At 35.1% G+C, this 23,108-nt stretch overlaps 2 protein-coding genes across 2 annotated transcripts; one reads left to right on the top strand and one right to left on the bottom strand.

The window, feature by feature from the left end:
* Positions 1-868: 868 nt before the first annotated feature.
* LOC121410520 (fez family zinc finger protein 2-like) lies at positions 869-7,218 on the top strand. Its single transcript, XM_041602670.1, has 2 exons — positions 869-1,259; positions 3,159-7,218. The coding sequence occupies exon 2, from the start codon at positions 3,648-3,650 to the stop codon at positions 5,145-5,147; it is 1,500 nt and encodes a 499-aa protein (XP_041458604.1). The 5' UTR covers positions 869-1,259; positions 3,159-3,647; the 3' UTR covers positions 5,148-7,218.
* Positions 7,219-8,470: 1,252 nt separating this feature from the next.
* On the bottom strand, positions 8,471-21,018 carry LOC121410519. The gene is made up of 13 exons (XM_041602669.1): positions 20,555-21,018; positions 20,025-20,093; positions 18,972-19,058; positions 18,625-18,660; positions 17,918-17,963; positions 16,771-16,907; positions 15,738-15,881; positions 15,042-15,176; positions 14,414-14,521; positions 12,750-12,841; positions 12,204-12,383; positions 11,741-11,927; positions 8,471-10,035 (listed from the first exon to the last, which is right to left on the bottom strand). The coding sequence occupies exons 1-13, from the start codon at positions 20,597-20,599 to the stop codon at positions 9,865-9,867; spliced, it is 1,437 nt and encodes a 478-aa protein (XP_041458603.1). The 5' UTR covers positions 20,600-21,018; the 3' UTR covers positions 8,471-9,864.
* Between the last annotated feature and the right edge of the window lie 2,090 nt (positions 21,019-23,108).

Raw genomic sequence — 23,108 nt, 5'->3', positions numbered from 1 at the left:
CAATAAAGATTCAATCAAAGCCTTTACGTTTGGGTAAGTTAGTTTTAAGTGCCTTCAGGAGAAAAGGAGCATGCTTTTCTCAAGAATCTTAAATCTTTTTGGTGATAGTAAGCCTATCTCGATGTATACGAAACAACGAGTGATTTAAGAAGCGATTTTAAATTAAGGACATTAATGTTTGGTATAACGAGATGCTCAATCATGGAACAATATACTGACAATGAAGTTCGCCTTGAATCACTTGAAGTTTTTTTTTTAAATAATATTTGTTTTTTAATCTCGCTATAATCTCCCGATTACGGCACCATTATATCCTTCCCTTCTCACTGACCTGTTGACAATCCCTTTGTTCCCCTTCTAGTTTTATATGTTTTATTAAGGCATTTCCCATTTTTTAATATTCACTTTCATTTACTTGGCTGTATTGCAATACCCTGTTCTTGCCTTCATTTGAAATTTTTTTTCTTTGTTTAGTTTAGTTATGTACATTAGGATTAAATGTTATGGATTATGTAATGATCCTCTTTGTTCATTATATAGTGTCTTGTGGATCAGATATAGGGTGAACCGTCCCACAAGTGGTAAATAAATTAATAATATGCGACAATAGCCTATCAGAAAATCATCTTTTTGATTTTGGGGTTGAAATTGTGTTCTTTTCAAAACAACCAGTCAATGTGCCAAAATTTGATGAAGACCGAAATCTAAATCTTCAAGAAGTATCCAGTCATGGCACGGTTTTATATCCCAATGTTTTATGTCAAGTGGGCATTATCATCTTTTACGTTCTCAAACCTAATTGGTTGGAGTACTCTGCGTTTCAACTTTCTTCTGATGACGACGCGCGCGCGCAGATCGAGCGACATCTCCTCCTTCTTTCATCCATTCAGCGCCCGTACTTGCATCGATGGAATCGTGAGAAGAGTGACCAGTCGGGCAATCATCCTCCATTTTCTCCCTTATTTTCCGGTACATTTATAGAAAAAAGCAAAATTGGAGACATAAAAGGGAGAGACGCGTTTCATTTTTGACTCACTTTGTTGTTCAATTTCTACGGTGATTTCAGTCTTTGCAACTTTCGAAGCATTGTTACTCCACTAAAAGACAACATTTTGGTCGTCTTTCTCTCTGAAATTCTTCAATCACACCGTTCAGTTCACGATCTTCAGACGGGCCGACTCCGGCTAGATCACTGGTAGTTTCTCTTTGAGTTGCTCAACGACATTTATTTTGACAAGGCATCTTCATCTTCTTTTATGGTAAGCATCTATATTTCGGCATCTGTTACATCAAATACTATTGCATCTCTGAATCTTTGTTATGATATCCCAAAATATCAAATCTTTTTTGGCAAGGGATAAGGCCAAAACTGATTATTATTATTTTTAAAGGTATTTGTTGCCCTATTTTAGGACATTAACGTGCAAAACAGTGGTTCACAAAAATACACAGTAAATGTACACACTTAAAATGTTGGGCAACTTACTATACTGTGTTGGGTAATGTATGTCGGTAAAAAGAGTATTATGGGCAATTATTATCCAAGTGAGCACATTTATTACCCAATTATTATTTTTCATTACCAATAATTTGGGCAGATATTAACCAATAGTTGTGTGGACAGCATGTTGCCCAGGGTTGGTAAAAAGTTGTGCATTTTCCCAACTATTTTAAAAGTGTATAGTAGAAAAAACTAATTTGTCATTTAAAAACTATTGACTAATCCACCACAAGATGCTTGGGAATATTGACCTTCTCATCATTGGTATTGTATAATTATTAATATTTTTTTAGTATTATCGTTATCCTTACTGTAGTAATATATCAACATGCCTATTGCTAGCATTATCAATTTGCTATAAGCAGATGAGAAGTAGTAGAGGGAGGATATTGACTTTTCCTACACTTAAAATGGATTATCCTAAAATATTGTGTTAAATCAAATTTTGTAAACTAATTCAAAATTCTTTCAGCATGTTCACCATTTTTTAAATAAACAACATTTGTAAATTGTATATAACTTTGTGAAATACCAGTAATGCTATCTGAACAACTTAATACCGTATTGTTAATCGGGTCCTTATGCATAAGGTATGTCGTCGTTACATTTTCTCTATTTGTTGTTCAAAATGTAGCTTTAAATAACTCCTTTATTTTTACATAATCAAGATAATAATTATCACTGAATGCGCTTCATGATGATACATTATTATATAGGAATGAGTCTAACTAAATAAGAATATAATGTTCCTTTTTTATTTCATGGTTTGTCTTTGTTTTTTGAAATGACAATGTCTCCAAGTGTACTTATTTTTCTTTTACTGTATTAAATTTCTAACATGACCTCATTTGAAAATCTCACGCATAATCCATTAAAGGTTTGGCTACAGCTTCTAGGAATAAAAATCATATCCAGATACAGATATTCATTTCATTCTAATTGAAGTAAAACGACTTTATAAATGTCTCCAAATGATATATCATACGGTATATAAAACAAACAGAAACAAAAAGCAAAAACTACTTTGCTGTTAATTGTTGATTATATCTTGCAAGAAGGTATTTTTTCTCATTCATAACAAAAACAGTACAAAATTTATTTAAAGAATCTTAAAAAACGATAAACCGATAGAATATAAATTATGAAACTGGTATTATAATTTGAAACCAAAACAAATAAAATTCTCATCGCAACAAAAAACTGACAATCTCTAATCGACTGTCTCTAAAATATTTATCGTATTTATGCGCCATCGAAGTTCTCTAAAATCGATAGCATAAAGAAATTTGAAGCCATTTATTTCTGGTGATCTAACTGTTATTTCATTTCAACGACCAAAATGTTTATCTGTATTCAGCCTGTATGCCAATCAAGCTTTACCCGCCAAACTTTAGAGAAAGAAGAAACACTTGAGATCCTAATTTATCTTTACAGACATATATTCAATACCACAAATTACCGGAAATTCTTCATTCTTTCTCATGTATTAGTCTTCCTCCCTGAATCATAAAAGAAAACACAAAAATACAAAGAAAGTAACAAGTGATTTTATTCTATGTTATCCCGCTACGCTTTTGTTATGGGTAGACTAAACCACCACTTTATCCTGGAGCTTACCACCCCTTTCTCTCCCTATCGTGTTGAACTTGCTCCGCAGGGCACTGAATGAATGACGGGCAGTGAACACATCACCGCAGCCAACACTCGGCGGCTAGGGCTCAAACGATTGTTGTCGTCGGACGCAGTTACAGTAACAGATCATTATTCCTCCCAGCACGGTCGGGCAGCTCCACCCTGTCCATCGCAGGACCTCGCAAGCTGATTCCTATCTCCACATCTATAGGCCTATAATCTTCTTCGGGAGGGTGCGTGGTGGATATAGATTTGCTGTAGGCGAAAGTGCCATATTGCTGCATGTATGAGGTAGTGTTGCATTGGATACATTTAAAAAAAAATAATTAAAAACAATATATTCGCAGAGATTTTATATCAAGAACAGTTTCAAATTTGCTTTTAATAGAAAGTTAATAAATGAGCAGAACGCTCTGATATAATAATTCTCGGTACGCTTTTCTCCTCAAGTATAATCAAAGCCAAGTAACCCAGAAATATATTTTTTGCACAACAAACTGTTTTTATTTTCAAAATGACTGACCATGATAGAAAAAAGGGCCATACGGTCAAAAGTGAATCATCAAGTCTCCCATTCTCTATTGACAATATCTTGGGGATTAAGAAGATGAAGAAATCTAAAATTGAGCCATCCGCCAACGAGATTTTCGTTAAAATGAAGAATAACTCACAACTTAACTCTAACTGCACACCCCTCCATCATCAATCCAAAATGAGATCTGAAAAGGTATTTGCATCTCAAAATGAGGAATTCATCCAAACCAGACCACATCCAACCTTGATTCCTGGTGTAGCATCAAACTTCTACGGCCTCCATGCAGAGTACTACGCACTTGAGTCTTTACACAGAGTGGTATATGCAAAAGATCCCACTTATGGCTTTGGCAGAACCTTCTGTCCAAATTGGCCAAATTTCTTTCCCTTTCATAGCAACCAGTTCTCAATGGATGGCAAAGAGTCGGACTTCATGAAAGCTTTGAGTAAGGCTAACAAGAAAATTCCCGACAGAAGAAATTGGTCTAGAGATATCGACAAATCTAGAGCGATATCGACGTCTCTTTCTATACCTTCAGATATAGTATCTCCGTCATCATCTACTTCTTCGTCTTCGACATCCCCACCATATCATCCAATTCCATCCGACTTTTGGTCGCAGCATTTGAAATTAAAAGCTACAAAATCATCTTTAATGTCAGATCTAGTTGTTCCGTCTGCTTTTAAATCGACCCAATGTGTTAACGAACTTACTGCTAAATTCAGCCCTGGAAAAAATAGGAATGCCATTCGGCAAAATCAGTTTAACAATAACGCATCCCATGACAGTTCCTCAATACTTCGTGCAAGTGGGTCCGAAAAGTCGACGACACGATCGACAAGGGAATCCAACACAACTCCTCACACATCGCGTCGACAAGATGGCAACAAACCAAAGACATTTGTGTGTCCAGAGTGTGGTAAGGTCTTCAATGCACATTATAATTTAACTCGGCACATGCCTGTTCATACAGGTGCTCGTCCTTTCGTTTGTAAGGTCTGTGGAAAGGGGTTCCGTCAGGCTAGTACCTTGTGTCGACATAAGATTATCCACACCAATGAGAAACCACACCGTTGTCATGAATGTGGAAAAGCATTTAACCGTAGTTCAACCCTCAACACACACCTTAGGATCCACGCTGACTTTAAACCTTTCATATGCGAGTTTTGTGGCAAGGGATTCCATCAGAAAGGCAACTACAAGAACCATCGTCTTACACATAGCTCTGAAAAGGCATTCAAGTGCCACATCTGCCACAAGGCTTTTCATCAAATCTACAACCTGACTTTCCACATGCACACGCATCGAGAACAGAAGCCGTTCACCTGTGGTATTTGCGGCAAAGGATTCTGTAGGAACTTCGATCTCAAGAAACACACAAGAAAGTTGCATGATAAGATGTCAGATAATGGAAGGAAAGGACATGTCAAGTGTTTGAAAAGAGCAGGTACGGTTCCAATTGTTACTTCTCAGTTTTAAGAGACAATGATATTGTACAAATTTCTGTCTATAAATACTTGGTTTAAAAGCTTTATCATTCTGTGAAAGATGTATATTGTAGGAATAAATTATAATGTGATGATAAATTATGGTGTAATGACGATTGTGTAAGTATAATATACTTCATTTTGTCCTAACATTATTTAAACAAAGTTTTTTTTAATTTGTAGAATAAGAAAAAATCGAAAAGATATCTACAATATAAAAGAAAGTTTGTAAAACTTTATTGATGTTATTCTCTTATATGAACCTATGTTTTTTCCAATTTGGAAAATTATGATCACCGGGAATTTTTCTGCTTTCAGTTTTATCGATTAAACTAACAATGTCATTTGTCATATATACCATGAACGTGTTCCCCCCCAAAAAAAATGTTGCACTGATCAATTTGTTGACCTTCATTACAACTAAATTGTTGAAAATAATGAAATTGATGTCATTGCTTTACGGTTTGAAAAAAATCACTGTCTGCTCGACTCTATGTGTAAAGAAATGATTACGAGTCACCAGATTATGAGATATATCAGATTATACAAAGAATGTTTAATATGATGGTCAAGTAAGTGAATAACAATATCAACTGCAATTTACATATTTCTCACTTAAAATTACAGAATGTACCAACAAAGAAGTGTTCGTTGGTTTTATAAAAAAACTATTTCGCTTTATCTTCATTATGAACATGCAGAGTCAGTATGTAACAGTGTTGCATTACAGTACACATAGACCTATCAACCTTAATCTTATTTTACTTGTGGTCTATATAGGTCCAGATAGATCCTTTGAATTGTTAATAAACGTAGGCAATTAAGAACGTTAGCTGAGATATTTGTTTTATCTCAAAGCTTGATTTCATTATACTGATTATGTTAATGATAATACATAAATTGGAACATATGCTGTACCTCATCCAATTCACTTCATTCACTTTACAGATACAAACGTTTTAATAAAGCTCATCCAGTGCCAGTTTTCTTGACAAATTGATTTCTCTTCTTTTAAAGAGAAACCAAAGAAATTTACATGGCAAGTTTTAAGAATATCATGCCATTTACCTAGATTCGTGCATTTTCTTTCATAATTGTAATAAAAATCGAGTAGTAGGCACTGCGGAAAATTATGAGAGAGTGAGAGAGAGAGACATTTATTTATAACACTTTAGTGCAATATTAGTACAAAGATTATACAGGTCATGCTGCGAATTTCCTTTCAATTTTTTCAAAGAGAGTTAGCAGTGATATAAGCGATCATTCAAGTTAAGTGTACTTGGCATATCCCTTAGGGGCGTGTAAGGCTACGAGGTACTTCACTTAGTATCCAAAAGATCATCCATCAACGTGTCTGAGTACACACGGGTAAAAAGGGCGCCGCGGTAACCTGCCACCGTAACACCACAGCGGCGCCACCCGAGCCTAGCCGAGCAGCAAATCGCTCTCTAGTGCTATTGATTTCCCGTCATACGAGAAAACAAAAAACCTACATTGGTTCATCATCACACATTAGGACTGATGAGCTTGTTTTCAAGTGGCTCTACAAATTGCTTAATCGCACTTCACTTTTTCTCGCAAACAAATAAATGATCATATAGCAGGCGGGAAATCATTTTCTAGTAACAATTTCTCTGCATTCTCTGTGGACGTTAAGTGTTGTGGGGTCGCGTACTGGCAAATTGAGTTTAAGAGCGAATGCACTTTAATGTATTTAGTCCTTTGCCGCCATACGGCAATCAGGCTCAACGATGAAGCATTTTTCGTTTACATTCGTACAACTTTTGAGATCACTGATCGTATTAAGTTATTGATTACAGAGTTTTATATAGGGGTCTTTAGTGTAGAATCTACAGTGCCATCATAGCTAGCACAATTATGATTTTATCTGTACGTTCGTGTATGTATATATCAATATTAATTATCATTGTTACATGAAGTTTGAATAGTATAAAATAAAAGCTACCTATCGTAATGTATTTATAAGCATAATAAATCTTGTATGTGTCTACAATAAAGATCAGCCTGATACTTTGAATAAAGTATAGTTTGAAAAAAAAATCTGAGTAGTTTTTGTTAAAATTAATTCTAAAGGTTTTTTATGCGGATGATTGAGGATACGCAATAAGTACGAGGTGTGAAAGCTCTGATGAAAGGGGGGGGGGTAAATTAATATCGAGATATTGAAAGATTGGAAAGAACTGACACTGTCTTGAGAAAAGGAAGTTTGAAGATGGTGAGTACAAATAATATAGGCCTACTTAGGTTCAGTGTTAAGCTCGTTTCTAGAGGTGGATCCATGATTACTGGGGGAGGGGGGGGGGGGTCATTTTTACAAATTACCGCAAAGAGAATATTCGCACTCGTGGGGGAGCATTTCACGTGATTTTTTTTTCTGACAAACATAAGAAAAAGAAAAGTTCTTAAAAAAGGGACACTTCAACCCTCCCCCCAATTGGACCAACGCCTACTGTTACCTGAAGAACAATGTATATTAAATAGAGGCCAAAAATTCAGATAAAGTTTAGCAGGAAGAAAGAGAAGCGGGAGAGAGTGGAAGAGTTAGAGAGAGATAGAGAGAAAAAGGGTATGCGAAATGAAAACTTGAGATGTTAATCTATTAGTCGTCACCAAGGTCCGGCATTATGTGCCATTTCTCAAAATGTATATTTCATAACTATTTTTCAATTTTTTTTTGTATACTCTCAACCTGTCTAATCCATATCTCTCCATTTTCTATCTCCAATATATTTGTCCATAATATTATCTTCTTTCAATTTTGCAGAAGTGTACCGTATCCAGTGTATATACCTTCAAACATGAACCAACTATAAAATCACGACAATCGAGCTGATGTCATCCCTCATCTTTCTTCTATCTTATGTAACAGTTCTCTGTCTCTTCCCCTCTGTCTATTTCTCTCGCCCCTCCCACACACACACACACGCACCTACATCAGAGATCCACTCTCTTCGACTTCCAAACTTATCAACGCGCACGAAGGTAACTCTCCTCGCTCTACTTTACATAATACAACTGGCACGTTTTTGTTTTTCAATGACACTCAATATCTATTGTTCAACAGATATGAATGCAAAAATGGCAACGCTAATTCCCAGACGTGGAAATAAAAGATGACTGTTAGCTCTCTAGAATCTAGATGGGAAGAAATCCCACTTCAGAAGTAGATTTCTAAAAGAACAGATATCCAGCGTTGAGCACTCAATTATCAAAGGGGCTGCATCGGGAAAAAGAAAAAGGACATTTTTCTAACGAAAGTATTAATAACAAAAACAACAAAAATGAGCTTTAAACTAATTGAGACGTTATCAATTTTTATTAGCAATCTAAACTTAAACAATGTTATAATCTATTCCGTCATTCATTGAAAGTTTATTTATATAATATATATATATATATATACTTCGAGAATTCTCTCCTTGTACAGAGTGCTCGATGTCCTTCACAGGAAGAGCTTTGAATAATAAAATACAAGTTCAGACGGTTGACTGAATTTAATTTGATTTAACTTAATTTGATGAACTCCAGAACTCCAGTCAACCATGTAAATTTGTATTTCATTATACATATATAAATATGTATTCAGTACCAGTCAAAAGCTTGGGTAAACCTGAAATTAAAGCTGATTTTTTTTTACAATTTATTTACTTATGCTCTTCAAACACAGTGACAATTTAAAATCAAAATAAGGGGTAATTATCAGGCTTCAAACTGATTTTATTTTGAAGATGAAGAATCGTTTCAGAAAGCACTAAGGCGTGTCCAAAACCCCTCTTTCTCTCTCAAACTGTCAATTTAAGTCAAATGAGATTTTTTTGGTCATTTTGTGTTTTTAGGCTCGACTCTGGGCGTTTCGTAATATTCTTTTGGTTTTTAGTGAAGAATCTTTTAATATTAATTGATCAGTAAACCATCACTTTTGAAGCAAACTAAGATACCCTAGTGGCAAAATATTTGAACATTTTCATATTTTCAAAAAGGTTTAATGTCTATTTTTACATTTTTTCTTCTTACATTTTATCTTTAATAAATCAATTATACCATTCAAAATGTCCCTGAAGTTAGGCATATCTTTTCTGGGAACGATTTTTTTAGTGAGGGACTAGGGTGCTAATGTAAATTTGACAAGCCAAAAAAGAGGGCGTTTCATTACAAAATAAAAGTCATTTTGATTACATTTTTCAATTTTTTTAAAACCTGCCACAATTCCAAGGGGTGTTGCCTATGGAAATTAATACACGCAACACCCCTAATACCCCGCTTTCCATGGCCATATTAGTAACACCTTGATAATTCTAAGAACAATTCGACCAAAACAAAAATCTGTGATATCAAATTTGACTTCAGTTCTTTCAAACTATTAGTTTTTTTATGCAATCAGTCATCAAGAGATGATTAACACATTTTTTTCGTTGTTCAGGGGTTAATTCTTTTTTCTAGTCGCATATACATAATGATTTTTTTTTTTTGGGGGGGACATTTTTTTTGTTTTACAAAGAGACACCCTCCCTAAAACTGGGGATACTCATGAGATAATATCTACGGATATTTGTTCTATACCTTTTGATGACAGATGTTACTCGAATAATCTGAATGGAAAATGAATTAATCACACTTATTTTAAAATGAATTTTAATGTTGACACATTTTACACGGTGGATTTTTTGCTGAGTTTATGCGATGGAGATTCAAAGCGAAAGTACGCCGCATAGAACTGCCAGGACAACCCATGATATGCTGATGAGACGGTTTGCAGCAGACTCAGTGGTCATCACGTCATCAGTTGGTTCTACGGGACCAGACGGGAGCCATGGGGAGAAATTTAGCCAGACATCCTCGTCCAAAGAAGACTCGATCAACTATGGTGGAAAAGTTATCAATAAAGTTATTCCAACGTTGAATGAAAAGTATAACTACTTTGTTCTTTATGGAAAATTTATTTTATATTGCTTTGAGCTAGGTGAATGACGAAACTGAACACTCTATGAAAAAGGGGTAAGTGAAGAAGCGTTGTTACTTTCACAATGAAGTAATAAAAGAATATGTGTTGTGATGTTACATTATGTAGAAGTCACCCTTGCGAAATCCTGCTCCATATTTATCATCTGTATACCATCGAAAATAATGGACTATTTTTTATCGATCTGGTGTCTGTTCGGTTGGTGGGACAGTGACATATAGCGTCCTCGGACATGATCACACTTAACTGTTCAAGCATGCATACACATTCTAAAAACACTGAGTAAAATTTAACCCAACATTGGGTAGAATGGGAACCTGTATGTTTGCTGGGTATTATTTCTTACCCCATATTGGGCCATTTCAACGCAAAATTGCGTAAAACTTACAAAATATTGAGTATCTTTTTACGCAACCAATATGCATGTTCCCATTATGCCCAATACTGGGCTAACCTTTTTATTTTAGAGTGCAGGCGTTAAATTAAACGATCTACAAATAGTATGATTTTCCTTGATTGTAAAATAAGCCTTCTCCCATATTTCATGAAAAAATAATTTAATGTATTTTGATTTTTTTTTTAAAGAACAACATTGAGCAAGAGACGACTGCAAAAAGAACCAAAAGACACAGGTTAACATTACAAAGTTTTATTTAAGAAATGCTGAACCTTTACACTGTTGCATTTATTGTTGTTCATATGAACACACCCAGGAATAATAATAATTAAAAGAATCGTGAGGAGATTCATATATCACATGTTTAGTGTATTGGATGAGATTAACATAATATTTCTGGCCACTTTTGTATATCACTTTATTGACGCACTGATTATAATTTTCGGACGCGATTTTTTGCGGTGGTTTTATTAACATATCACAGATACAGGTGACAAGTGCGACCTTGCGACTCAGATTCTTTAAAAAGTCAAATCCATGGTTAACTGTGCCTTTAAAAGGCTAAAACAAAGAAAGAATACAAAACTGAATAGAAAAAATCCTTTGTAATTGGAAAATAATAATCTTGCTGTAAATGGTACCCTAATTCTAAAATAACGTAATCAGTATAGTATTGCGGATAAATCTCAATATACAGTAGAGACAAGGAGTAAAATCCCCTTTCACAATGGAGGAACATATAACAGGTCTTTCATTAAAAAGATGTTTTAATGATTATCAGATTAATGTGTATATTGACTGAATTATAGGTTATCAATCATTTCAAATAATATGTGACCATTCCTCAATAACTTTTAGTTCATAGTTTAATGATTTTAAGATGTGTAAATTACAATTTGAGTTTAAAATAGGGTGGTTCACGTGTTGTGTTATTAGCAGCACTCCAAAGACATAGAGTAAACAGGGTGCACAATTTGGGTTAAGAGAGAACATGCATATTTATTAGGAAACCAAAAGCAAGTTTCTTGGTTAATTTTCGCCCAATACTGCGTTAAATTCATGAAGCATTTTTATTCCCCCCAAATGCATGTTCCTTTTTTTTTTACTGTTTCAAGTGATTAAGTCAATGTTGGGTAAACCTCTTTTGCCATCAGCTCCATCGCATATCAGTATGAAAGCATCTGTAACAGAAGACAGAAAGCCTTACCTTTTGTTTTCTGTATCCATCATGAGGGATGCTGAAGGAGTATCCTTGTGGACAAACATTGTCTACTGTCGAATACGGTCCCGCCTCGTCACTCATTGTCCACACCTCAGCATCACTGTCGTGTTGGCAAGCGTAATAATGGTTTTCAGAACAGTTAGAAGATATATACCAACGGTGATCGGTGCCTCTGTCGGGTAGCAACAATATTCATCATGAATTAAAAAACTAGATATTATTAGAAATAGTAATTTCTTCGTTCATATATTATTTCGTCCCTTTTCAGAGTTTTTCTTCTTTTTTGTAAACACTTCCAGTAATCAAAGCCCGCGTCCAAACACCTGTCTTAACTAGGTCTGTGTTGATCATGTCCATAGCTGGGAACTGGGTATAACAATGCATTCTTACGCAGAAAAAAACAATTAACACCTTGGTCATTGATGATTAAACATGATGATGAGCTTACTTGAGCATGACACAGGAATCGTGAGTGAGCTCTCCATTGGGTTGTCCCTCAGCCCACGTCCAAACGCCAGTCTTGACTAGGTCTGTGTTGATCATGTCCATAGCTGGGTACTGGGTACGACATTTTACATACTCACTCAAGTCTTTGATAGATCCCACAGTATCCTCACCGCTGTAATATCTGTCAATAATGAAATAAATATAGATCGATAGACAAAGATGTGATAAAGTAATACATGGAGGGATAAATGACTGGATAGATCAAAGTGTCAAATTTTAAATTGAGGAAGGTGAAATATGGTGTATGATCTTTGAAACATGTATCTACGCTTTTAAACTTAAAAAAATAAACAAATAAACACTACTACTACTATTTCTATAATGATAATAATAATAATAATAATGATAATAATAATAATAATTATTATTAAAAATAAATATGTTGCTAAACCAAAAACAGATGCCTATACTGTTACATAATTTGTCGCATTTAACTAACACAGTTGTACCACGTTAAACAGGTGAATACATTGCCATAATAGCTCACCCTTTCTCTACGAGTGGAAAGTTTAAGCTGTCACTGTACACACGTACGATGTTAGTATCATTTCGCCCACTGCAGTCTGGATATGGTAAAAACTGAAAGAAATATCAGAAATTTAAATCAAATAACGAGAGAGTAATTGATTGAAGAAGAGAGAGAGAGAGAAAGGGGGGGGTGTGATTGGGGGTGGCCAGGCTCCAAATGCACACTTATTTTCAGAATCTTAAAATAATTCAGGAAGACTATCATAACATTGACACACTATAAAGACTTGTGTAAAATATAAATATATTTACATCAATAATTGAGCGGAGTATGAACCAGCAACGTTTGGGACATAAGTTCAATCATGCAATATCTTAACATTTCCCATCAAGCGAGTCAAAATAGATATTACAACTGATACTTAAGTTTGACACAAGTTTATCAAAGTATCCAAGAGTAAAACGGGACAGATATTAAATGAAAGGAAAATGTTGATGTTGAAAGCAATAGAACATTAGCATCCTTCAAAATTGTCCACTTTAATATTGATTAAAGATTAGAAAGCAGTAGACCACCCCACCAGCATACATTCAGCAATAATTACATTATTTTTCGTTTGTTCATTTACTGGCCTCTTGGTAGTCAAGTATTTTATCTATACAGTGCGTATCAAAAAAAAGTTTACACTTTGAAAAAGCCCTGGGAATGAAAAAAAAATACATGTGAGTAAATTTTTCACATATAATTTTGGGTTTGGGTCTCATTTATCCAATGATGTAAAAGTTTTGTCAGAATGTTACACTTGAGTGAGCGCTGTCCATTTTTGTAAAGCTCGCAGAAATCTGTTTGCGCAGAAATGCTAATTTTCACGCTGTGTCAAGGGGGAAGGGCGAAATCAAACTTGCCCTGCGAAACATTTCTCATATATTTCCCTTGCACTTTTAGTCAATTGAAATAAAACGGACACATTCAAGCATTCTGTAACAATTTTGCCACCCAAATTGAAATTTCAACACTTAGTTAGCACAACCTTTACCATTTTAGTGCCAGCTGGGTCTGAGGACATAACTGAATCTGAACAAAAGTTTATATCAGACATCTCCAGCATTTTTCACGAAGTTTTTATCATTGAAAGTGGGTTTACGTTTCATTTTTCATTTAATACTTATTTCTCCACACATTTTCCAAGCTCGATACTGATTAACAAAATGAAAATAAAGCCTAAGCCATTTCATGTAAATCACAGCTCAGTGTAAAGCAAATATCGTCACGATGGCCTCGGTGTGTGGGGGAGTGGGGTGGGGCGCAACGCACACTTTGAAGTGTTTGTGGGCAAGGAAACAAGTCTAAAAGGTTAAGAGATATCTTTAAATCAATTTTACTAGCTAAATTCCACCTTTTCCTCATGTTTAACTTCTACTTTTATTCGCATAACTATTTCAAAGTTCTGCGCAAATAATTTTTCACTAACTTTTCAAAAGTAAGTGGTGCTCACTCACGCGGAAATATTTTTCGAAAAGTTATATCGTCATTTGCTTTAATGGATCTGTACTAATGTTAAAATGTGGAAAAATCTTCAGAATATTACAAATGTATAATTTTACAGAATTTTTTTCAAAGTGTAAACTTTTTTGATACGCACTGTATAACTGTAGTGAAGGAAAATGAGTAAACTGCTTTACCAGGTTCGTTCTGACATCAACATCAAAGTATAATGGATGAATGTAGACATCACCATGGGTAAAGAATCCATCTGTACCACCAGCTGCTATAAGAACATGCTTCCCATCCTACAAAGATACAAATAAATGCAAACTTATATCGAATGATCATCTTGTATTTACTATCATTGAATTTGAGACACAATTAATGTCGTAGTTGAAAAAATGTTTGAGGAAACACATACCTTCTCTCATAATTCCTGAGGGGTTGATGAAATGATACAAAAGAAAATAATGTAGAGTGTAGGTAGGTAGATAAAAGAAAAAAAAAGTGGAGAGGGGACATTGATATAGGGGGTGAGGACGAGGTAAGTAAAAAGGGTGAGGAGAAATCAGGGAAAGAGGGGAGGGGTGAGAAGAAGAGGAAATATACAGGTCGAGATGTAGGTTTGAATGTGAGGTACAGGAGAGGGGATAGGGGTAGAGGAGGGAGTAGATGTATGAGGGTGTGTGTGTTTTGTGTGTGAGAGGGGGGGGGGGTAGAGGGTGAAAGGGAAAACTTGTGGAAGTTGGTTACTGGTTTGTCACTTAATTATTGTAATACTATCAAGTAGAAATTGTAGAAGTATGCCGATTATTATAACCAAACCTCTCTCATCTTCCTAATGGTTGGCCATGAACCATCATATGTATCCCTCAGATCTGCTGGTGTGAGGACCCGTGTTCCAAAAGCTCCTCGGATGATGTCATTTACTTCATCATCATATCCTTGATCTGACTTCTCCTATATAAGATCAAACAAATTAATATATCAAATAAAACATCCTTAAATTTTTATTAGCACAGAGTCACGATAACGCACGGTTAATGTCTACTGGGTATCATAAAATTATACCACAACTTTATAATATCTTGCGAAATTGGGTGCAGTTTAGAATGAATTACCACTACTGAAGTTATATATATTTGGGTTCGATTCTGACCGTTAACAATATTGCATATTTGAATATTTTCATCTGTTTGAAAAGTTTCAAGTTTGAACAGCGTAAACGGCTGTTCTTTCTTATCCGGTCAAAATTTACACACTTCAATCTTTCAAATCAATTACATATAAATAAACTTCGAGTGAATTGAAAATATATCCATCATAAGATTTCGTTAACTTTATCTGGAAGAGATCTTGTATCTATATAGATTATGAGTATGCTATGAATTTATAAAAACTTGTTAATGTAATCTTTACTAGCGTATCGTCACACAGCTTGCTATGTATACATGTTTCAAAACTGCCATCAATAATTGAAAATATATACAACGATGTAGATACGGAGGTATTAAAACTCACATTAAAGTAAAGTCGAATGATTTCATCTTGGTTCTCTGGCTGATCTAACCACTGTCCAATATCGCTGATGAGATCACTAAATAGCATGTGATCAGATTCACATACACCAAGGTATTCATGAACACCCAGATGGCATACACGCATCTAAGAATGAAAAATTGATATAACAGGGAAAGTAAACAGCGAGTGGTTTTTAACTATGACGGAGATACCCGACTGCTAAGTAAACAAGGTCATTTATACATTAAATATGAAACATATTAGACATAAATATTTAGATACGAATAATCAAACATGAACTTCTGTTTGCAAGCAAAATTAATGAATGACGTATGTAACAGTTTAGGTTACCTCGGTTATGTCAAAGCTCTTATTCCGAATGTTCTTCAATCCGAACCAAAAAGTGTGTTTTCATGAAAGTTCGTTAATCCCACAATGATATTATTTTGAAGATTCATCAGTATAAAAATGAATTAATGTTTGTTAATCCGAAGGTTCTGTCATCTGAACATATAAGGCTCGTAAGTATGAACATATTTAATGAACTACCGTATAAATGATTATCAAACCTCGTTTTCATTTTCGGAATCAGAAACCTTCTAAATAACAAAACTTCGGAGTAATGAAGCTTCAGCATTAGCTGTACCCTGGAGTATATATATTGCCTCCTATTTTTTTATGAAAGGATATGGCTATTTTGTTACAAGACCAAAAAAATCGTAGATCCCATTAAAAGGAGTGCAGTTTTTAGAAATACTTATTAAATTTCTATGACAGCAAATGGTGGAATGACGTGAATATGCTGAAAACACGATAATTTGCAAGTATTTTTTTTTAAATAAAAGACAAAATTCATGTTGGATAGCATAAATCCGCATAATTATTATCATTTTGACCTTTTTAACTTTTATGACGTAAAATATTTTAAAGTAACATAAATAAATGAATAAATAAAATGAAATAAATTAATAAATGAAATAATTTGATGGATACGATACATATCATGAAAATGGTGAACTTAAAGCATATTTACCGCCCCATAGCAGTACCAGTTATCAATCTCAATGCCTCTAATACCAAGGTTCAGTTGGTCAATGATGGTGAATTCATGATTAGCAATCGATGTGCAGTTCTCGGGGTAAGGGGGCGGCCACACACAAGTATCATTAGCTGAACGGGAAGGGCAGAGAGGGGAATGAAATAGTAGAAGATAGTGAGAGATTATAGATTACAGGTACTTGTTAGCTTATGAGATCAAAGCCTTTTGTTCTATTCTTTCTATCTTATTTCAAGCTTATACACATTGCACTTTATCAAAATTTAAACAAGTCGGCCTTTAAAGAAAATGTATGTTATCTTGCCAGAAGTAATTTCTGCCTGAAAAAGAAGAAGAATATAATCATGTATAATTTTTTTCAGATTGGATTGCAGTAATTATAACTTGTAATATCGATTGCGAAGGAATGTTTAATCTCCGATTTATAATTTTAAATCTTAGTTTACTGATTTTGATGTAAACTGTTTTATTACGGTTTATACTCTTACTTCATGTATTTAGCATATAACATATGCTAAATACATATATATTTAGCATATAACAATATCCAGATATTGCCTACCTAGAGTTTGAATATAACATTTCCTCTCCCCGATGGAGTTATATTTTTCCCAAGGGAATATATTTTGCCCGAAGCGCGCAGCGCTGAGGGAAAATATTATCCCGAGGGAAAAATATAGCTTCGGAGGGGAGTTGAAATGTTATTTATTAAAACGATAGACCAGGCAATATCTGTTATATTATATAGTATATGTGGATTCGCCATCAGAAATTGCATTCATCATCTGGTTCAAGAGCGAAATTCTTGCTACAGCTCTGATCCGTCTACGTCATAATAGATTTTTTTTTTAAATACATCAAGCGCGTTCTTCATGCAATCGATGCGTTAACACTAGCGCGTACATCAAATAAACTATCTTGTTGCGCAACTTGTATGCAGCGAGTGACGTCACCTTAGGTGATATAACGCCGCAATTGAAAATACTACGCAGTATATTCCCTGAGGTGACGTCAAAACCTAGAATATAACAAATGCGATCCTCGCAGCTATGGTCACGTGATGGCGTATTGACCTATCACTGATTCGAATCTACATAGCCTATGTAATATATATTACATTTACCTCCATATCTCAGCCCATATGCCCTAGCCTGGAAACTATTGTGAGACTGTGTAAGAATAATAATAACAATAATGTTACGAACAATAAGATGGGGATGTGAAAGAGAGATCAAATACAAACAATCATAATTAAAAAGATACATTATACTGCGAAGATACTGTAAGAAGTATGCTCACTGGAATGTGCATTATCTCTGTTCCCAGCTAGCTAGGGCTGATTTTATAAATATTGAATATTGATGAAAGTGAATTATCCTTCATACCTATACCATGTTTATGATGTGAACCTTTGAGTGTGTGTGAGGGTGTGTGTGTCGGGGGGGGGGGGGGGAGGTTGAAGTTGCCCTCCTTGTTTCATGTCAGACTTTTGGTCTAGGCATACTTTCTCTAAACTTATAGAGATGAAGAAAATTGTAATGAGAAGTAATTTTTTTTTTTTGGGGGGGGTAAACTGAAGTTTTTCACAGTAAAATCGTCACACGGAGTCAATGTGAATCTACACGAGCGGGGGTCAAATTTAAATGCATCTTGTAAAGAAATATGAGATAAATAGCAAATTTGTTTGCAGTTCAATACGTTTATCGACTGAACACAATACTCTTATCTCTGAACAAATATTGTTGTACGTGTTACATTCTTTAAATCTATATTGTCTTGGTAGGATCTTTAGCAAGTCAAGCCAAGTCATTTTGACAAAATAATACTCACGTCTAACATGATAAATTGGTCAAAGGTCGCATCGATCTGATGAGAAAAGTAAAATATGAAGTTATTTGTCATTATCTAAAGAAATTTAAAGATGGCCAATAACTTTTTTATGGGCACGAGTGCGTTTACGTCGTTGTCGTTTATGCCACTAATGACGACATGTAGAATGGACGATGAAAAAAAAGAGCAACAAAACGAACAAACAGAATATCTTTCTAAGTTCACCATTTGCAGTTTTGGAGAAGAGCTTTACACAATAAATTTTCTCATAAAATAGTTAATTGCGATTTTAAACCAAAACTGTTTTGTAGTTCTATTTTTTAAACGATTATTATGTTGACTCTTACCTGCAATTCACGTTGTGTCTTTAATGCATATTGAAGCCATGGGTCAACAGGAACAGTTTCCTGTTCACAATGACCCCAGTCCGTGCACTATATGAATTGAAGGAAAATAGAAAAAGACGAGGCAGTTGAATAATTTTCGATCTGTACAAATGTTTTCCTCTTGCTTAATCATCATTATTGTCACCATCACAGTGTAAACCTGGAAACCTATAACATCTTGAACTTATTCAAAGATATACACAATGAACGCCGGGAAAACGTTTATGGGTGAATCCCGAACTTTAAACTATTAGTAATCTATCTCTATCATCCCACATGAATTCTACCAGTAGGTTATATGGCATGTATAGCACCAAAAGCTGAGATATCAGCCAAAAAAAGTGGTGGATCCATTATAAATGCGACGAGCCAATTATGATTGGACCCCTATATAAACTATTCCATTTTTAATGGATTTTTATTTTTCATTATTTACTTATTCGCGTAGATGCATGTCATGGCAATAACATGGGGGTGTGACCATCACAAAAGTAAATGATTACTTTTTACATAATTATGATCACTAACATAACTGATTACACCAAGGTTGCAGACATGCAGTGGTATGACAATATAAGCAGATGCTTGAGCCGTTGTCACACCATTGGATATATAAAATACATACATAAAAATATAAAAAATATTAAAAAGTCAAAACGAAACTAGCTAACAAACAAATAAATGTGCCACAACTATTAACAAATATTTTCAAAGAGTATGTGAAGCGTAATACTACTTGAAATGATATTAATCTTAAAGTTAAAAATATCCAGTACAACAAATATCTCTTTAATGAAGGCAATGACAACTCCTTAGGGGGTGGGGGAATGGGTGGTTCTTTTACACATGAAAAGTTTTTATATTTTAGTTTTATCATTTTTTTTCAATCGAACAAGTAAAAAAGCAAAAGAAAAAAAAATGAATCCCGTCATCATTAATCAAGGGACGGGGTTTCAGAGCACATGCATGCTTTACTTATCCAGGAGGTCCATCCTGGTGTGATTCAGTATGTACCTGATCGCACCCTGCTTCTACACTCAGTTCGGAGGTACATTCCGCTGCATCAGTGCTTACAGAAACAACCTGGGATAAAATGAAAGCATAATATTAATTCAATACTTAAAAATGATTAAAAAAATACCTCCACCCTTATGCCACTACCACTATATCATCGTCATTAAAAAAAAATCCGGGTCAGATTGACCATGTTGACCAGGGAACCGGGTCTTTTTGTGCAACCCCCCCCCCCCCATGAGCCCATTCCAAGTGAACAAAAATGACCCGGAATAGGTATGGGAAGCGTCAGATCTAACAAATTGGTCACATCTGAACGAGTTTCAGCACAAACAGACCTAGGATTTTTTTTTTAAAGTGAACCACAACTAACATTGCTCTTACATTACTTCAACAAAATACCACCAAAAGAGAGCGATATCGACACATACATCATTGCTTACGCTATATTGAAGCAAACAATTTGTGTTCCATGATTGTGCAAGTTATTATCAAAATCAATTTCAATAATGAACGAAGATATATCTCACCAGAACACACAAGACCAAAAGGATGAACTGTCTAGTTATTGACATCGTTTGATTGAGCTTTTTTTTAGTCTCCTTATGATGACGATGAGCAGGAGGTTAGGATACTGATGATAAAATCATTCAGATTCCTCTTAAAATCTCGTCTAAAGCCCCAAAAGAGCAGTACTGGATATAGCAGCCAAGTAATTGATATTCCAAACGCGTGTGTCAATTCCAGTTTGTGTTTTGCCAGGTTATCATTCAAACATGTAAACCAAGATTGCGTTAACGACCCCTCCCACTGGTAAATGATAGAGGTAGACATGTAATTATGGCGGTTGTAAATAAAACAGAGATAAGACGACGATAAATAATGCACATTTTAAGTCGAAATTTGTTCAAACTAAACAAGAAATAAGCAAACAAACAAGCAAATACAGAATTGTAGGAATATTCAAGAAATAAAAGAGTGTAAATAAGTTATTTGTAAACTGAAGTATACAGTTGTATTGTACTAGAATCAGGAATCTGCTGGTTACCGAGATACCCGACGGAGTTAAAACTGTGCGTTTTATCAAATCTGATCGTTCAGTAAATATTTAGACGTGATAAAATTGTGCACACTTTGTAAGTTGCATGTTGCCTAATGACCGAATCAAGCGTACATTTTTAGCCAAGTTCTGATATAAAATCCGGACTGTTTGCAATGTAATTCAATATGTGTGTGGGGGGGGGGGGGGGCAGGGGTGCCTTTAGGCCTATGTAATGTAGGGAGACTGTGGCGCTTTTTTGATGAAATATTTTAATTTAGGGTTAGTTTCAGAAGGTAGAGTTCCTACTCTACTGTGGAGCGTTGTAGCCCAGTGGATTAGTCTCCGGACTTTGAAACAGAGGGTCGTGGGTTCGAATCCCAACTATGGCGTAATTTCCTTCAGCAAGAAATTGATCCACAATGTGCTGCACTCAACCCAGGTGAGGTAAATGGGTACCTGGCAGGAATTTATTCCTTGAAACGCAGCGCGCGTAACAGCTGCACTGCTAAAACCAGGGTAATTATGCTGCATATACTGTAGAGCGCTTAGAGACTTCTGACAAAGTAAGTGTTAAGCGCTATATAAGCAAGTATAATTATTAATTATTATTATTACTAAAAAGGTTCAGAGGATGGTAGAATCTCGATCTCCTCCCTTCTCTTTCACGTAACCCTCCCCCTTTCCTGTCTCGTATTGTGTGTTTGTTTTATTTGTGTTACAGGCGTATCCCGGCCGTCACAAGACTTTCCTTTCATGGAAATTCGCCTTTTTCCGTTAACAAATATGTTATGAATATATACTGTTTTATAAAAAAAAGATCTGGTATCATTTATATTGAAAGAAACATGTTTTGTGAAAATAGAAGAAAACACATATTTATTCCATGGAATGAAAGAATGAAATTCCGGATGAATAAGTATTAAAAAGAACAATTTTTACCTATTTCATTTTTTATCTATTTCATTTCAAGGAATACAATCACGACAAAAATAACGATCGGTATATTATTATTGATGATCAGTACTATGAAGAACAATAAAACAGAAAAACACAAGCACTCACACACACACCCCTAGGCTCCCACAAAGAAAAGAACACCAGCTAATTAGTCCTATGAATTCAAAGGAATTGTCAAGTTTTGTTTAACAAGGCTCTCCTCATTAGCTGTTGATAAAAAGAGAATATTAATTATCCAGACAAGCATTCATTTGTACAAATGTGGATGTATCAATATAGCTTTGGAAGGGAAAAGGAGAGGAAGGAGCGGGACGAATGCTGATGAGTTACTGTAGTATAGAATGGGGGCGCTCTTCTGAAATGAACACTTGCGTCTCATGAAGTCGAGAGCCCGAGTCAAAAATAAGCCTTCATCGAATATCAGTTCTCACTAGATCTGCACACTGCAGTCATTACGGCATTCATGGTACCAAATATAGTCAAGTCACCCGTTACTTTCAAAGAGAAGTCGTGTGATGACAGACCTATATATACATGTAGTGGAAATAAATGTGTTCCAAATGATTATTGCTCCGGATCATGATTTCTGCAGCTATACAGTGCATAGATATATACTTCAAATTAATGTCGGGTAATCTTCTTAACCCCAATCAATTAAACCAGGATTAAACAACCTTGTGTTACCCTCTGCATATTTCTGAGAGATTAATGAAGTCAAAAGATTTTTTATCTTATTTTACAGTGAGGCAATTCTAGTTAGTACAATACAGCCAGGCGCAGCCCCTGGTACAGCACCAGGATATTTTATTAGGTGGTTGTGGGGGGGGGGGGGGGGAGTGTGACCAAATGTTAACATTTTTTCCCTCTCAATTGAATAACAGGGGTAGTATATACAGTAAGGTTCCCAATGCAGACCCCTACTCCGCTTTCATGAGGGGGTTGCCCATCCCCTCCCATGAATACAGCATTTTAGCAGTATCTGCCTCGCAGAGTAATCAGGTTCAGTCACTGCTACCAAAACCTAGGAACATGAACTAGGTATGATTTTTTTTTCATTACTAAACCTTGACTGGAATGCAGAATCA

Source organism: Lytechinus variegatus, chromosome 3 (genome assembly GCF_018143015.1).
Source record: "Lytechinus variegatus isolate NC3 chromosome 3, Lvar_3.0, whole genome shotgun sequence".
In the NCBI taxonomy this organism is placed as follows: domain Eukaryota; kingdom Metazoa; phylum Echinodermata; class Echinoidea; order Temnopleuroida; family Toxopneustidae; genus Lytechinus; species Lytechinus variegatus.
This window is presented reverse-complemented; position numbering and strand designations above follow the sequence as displayed.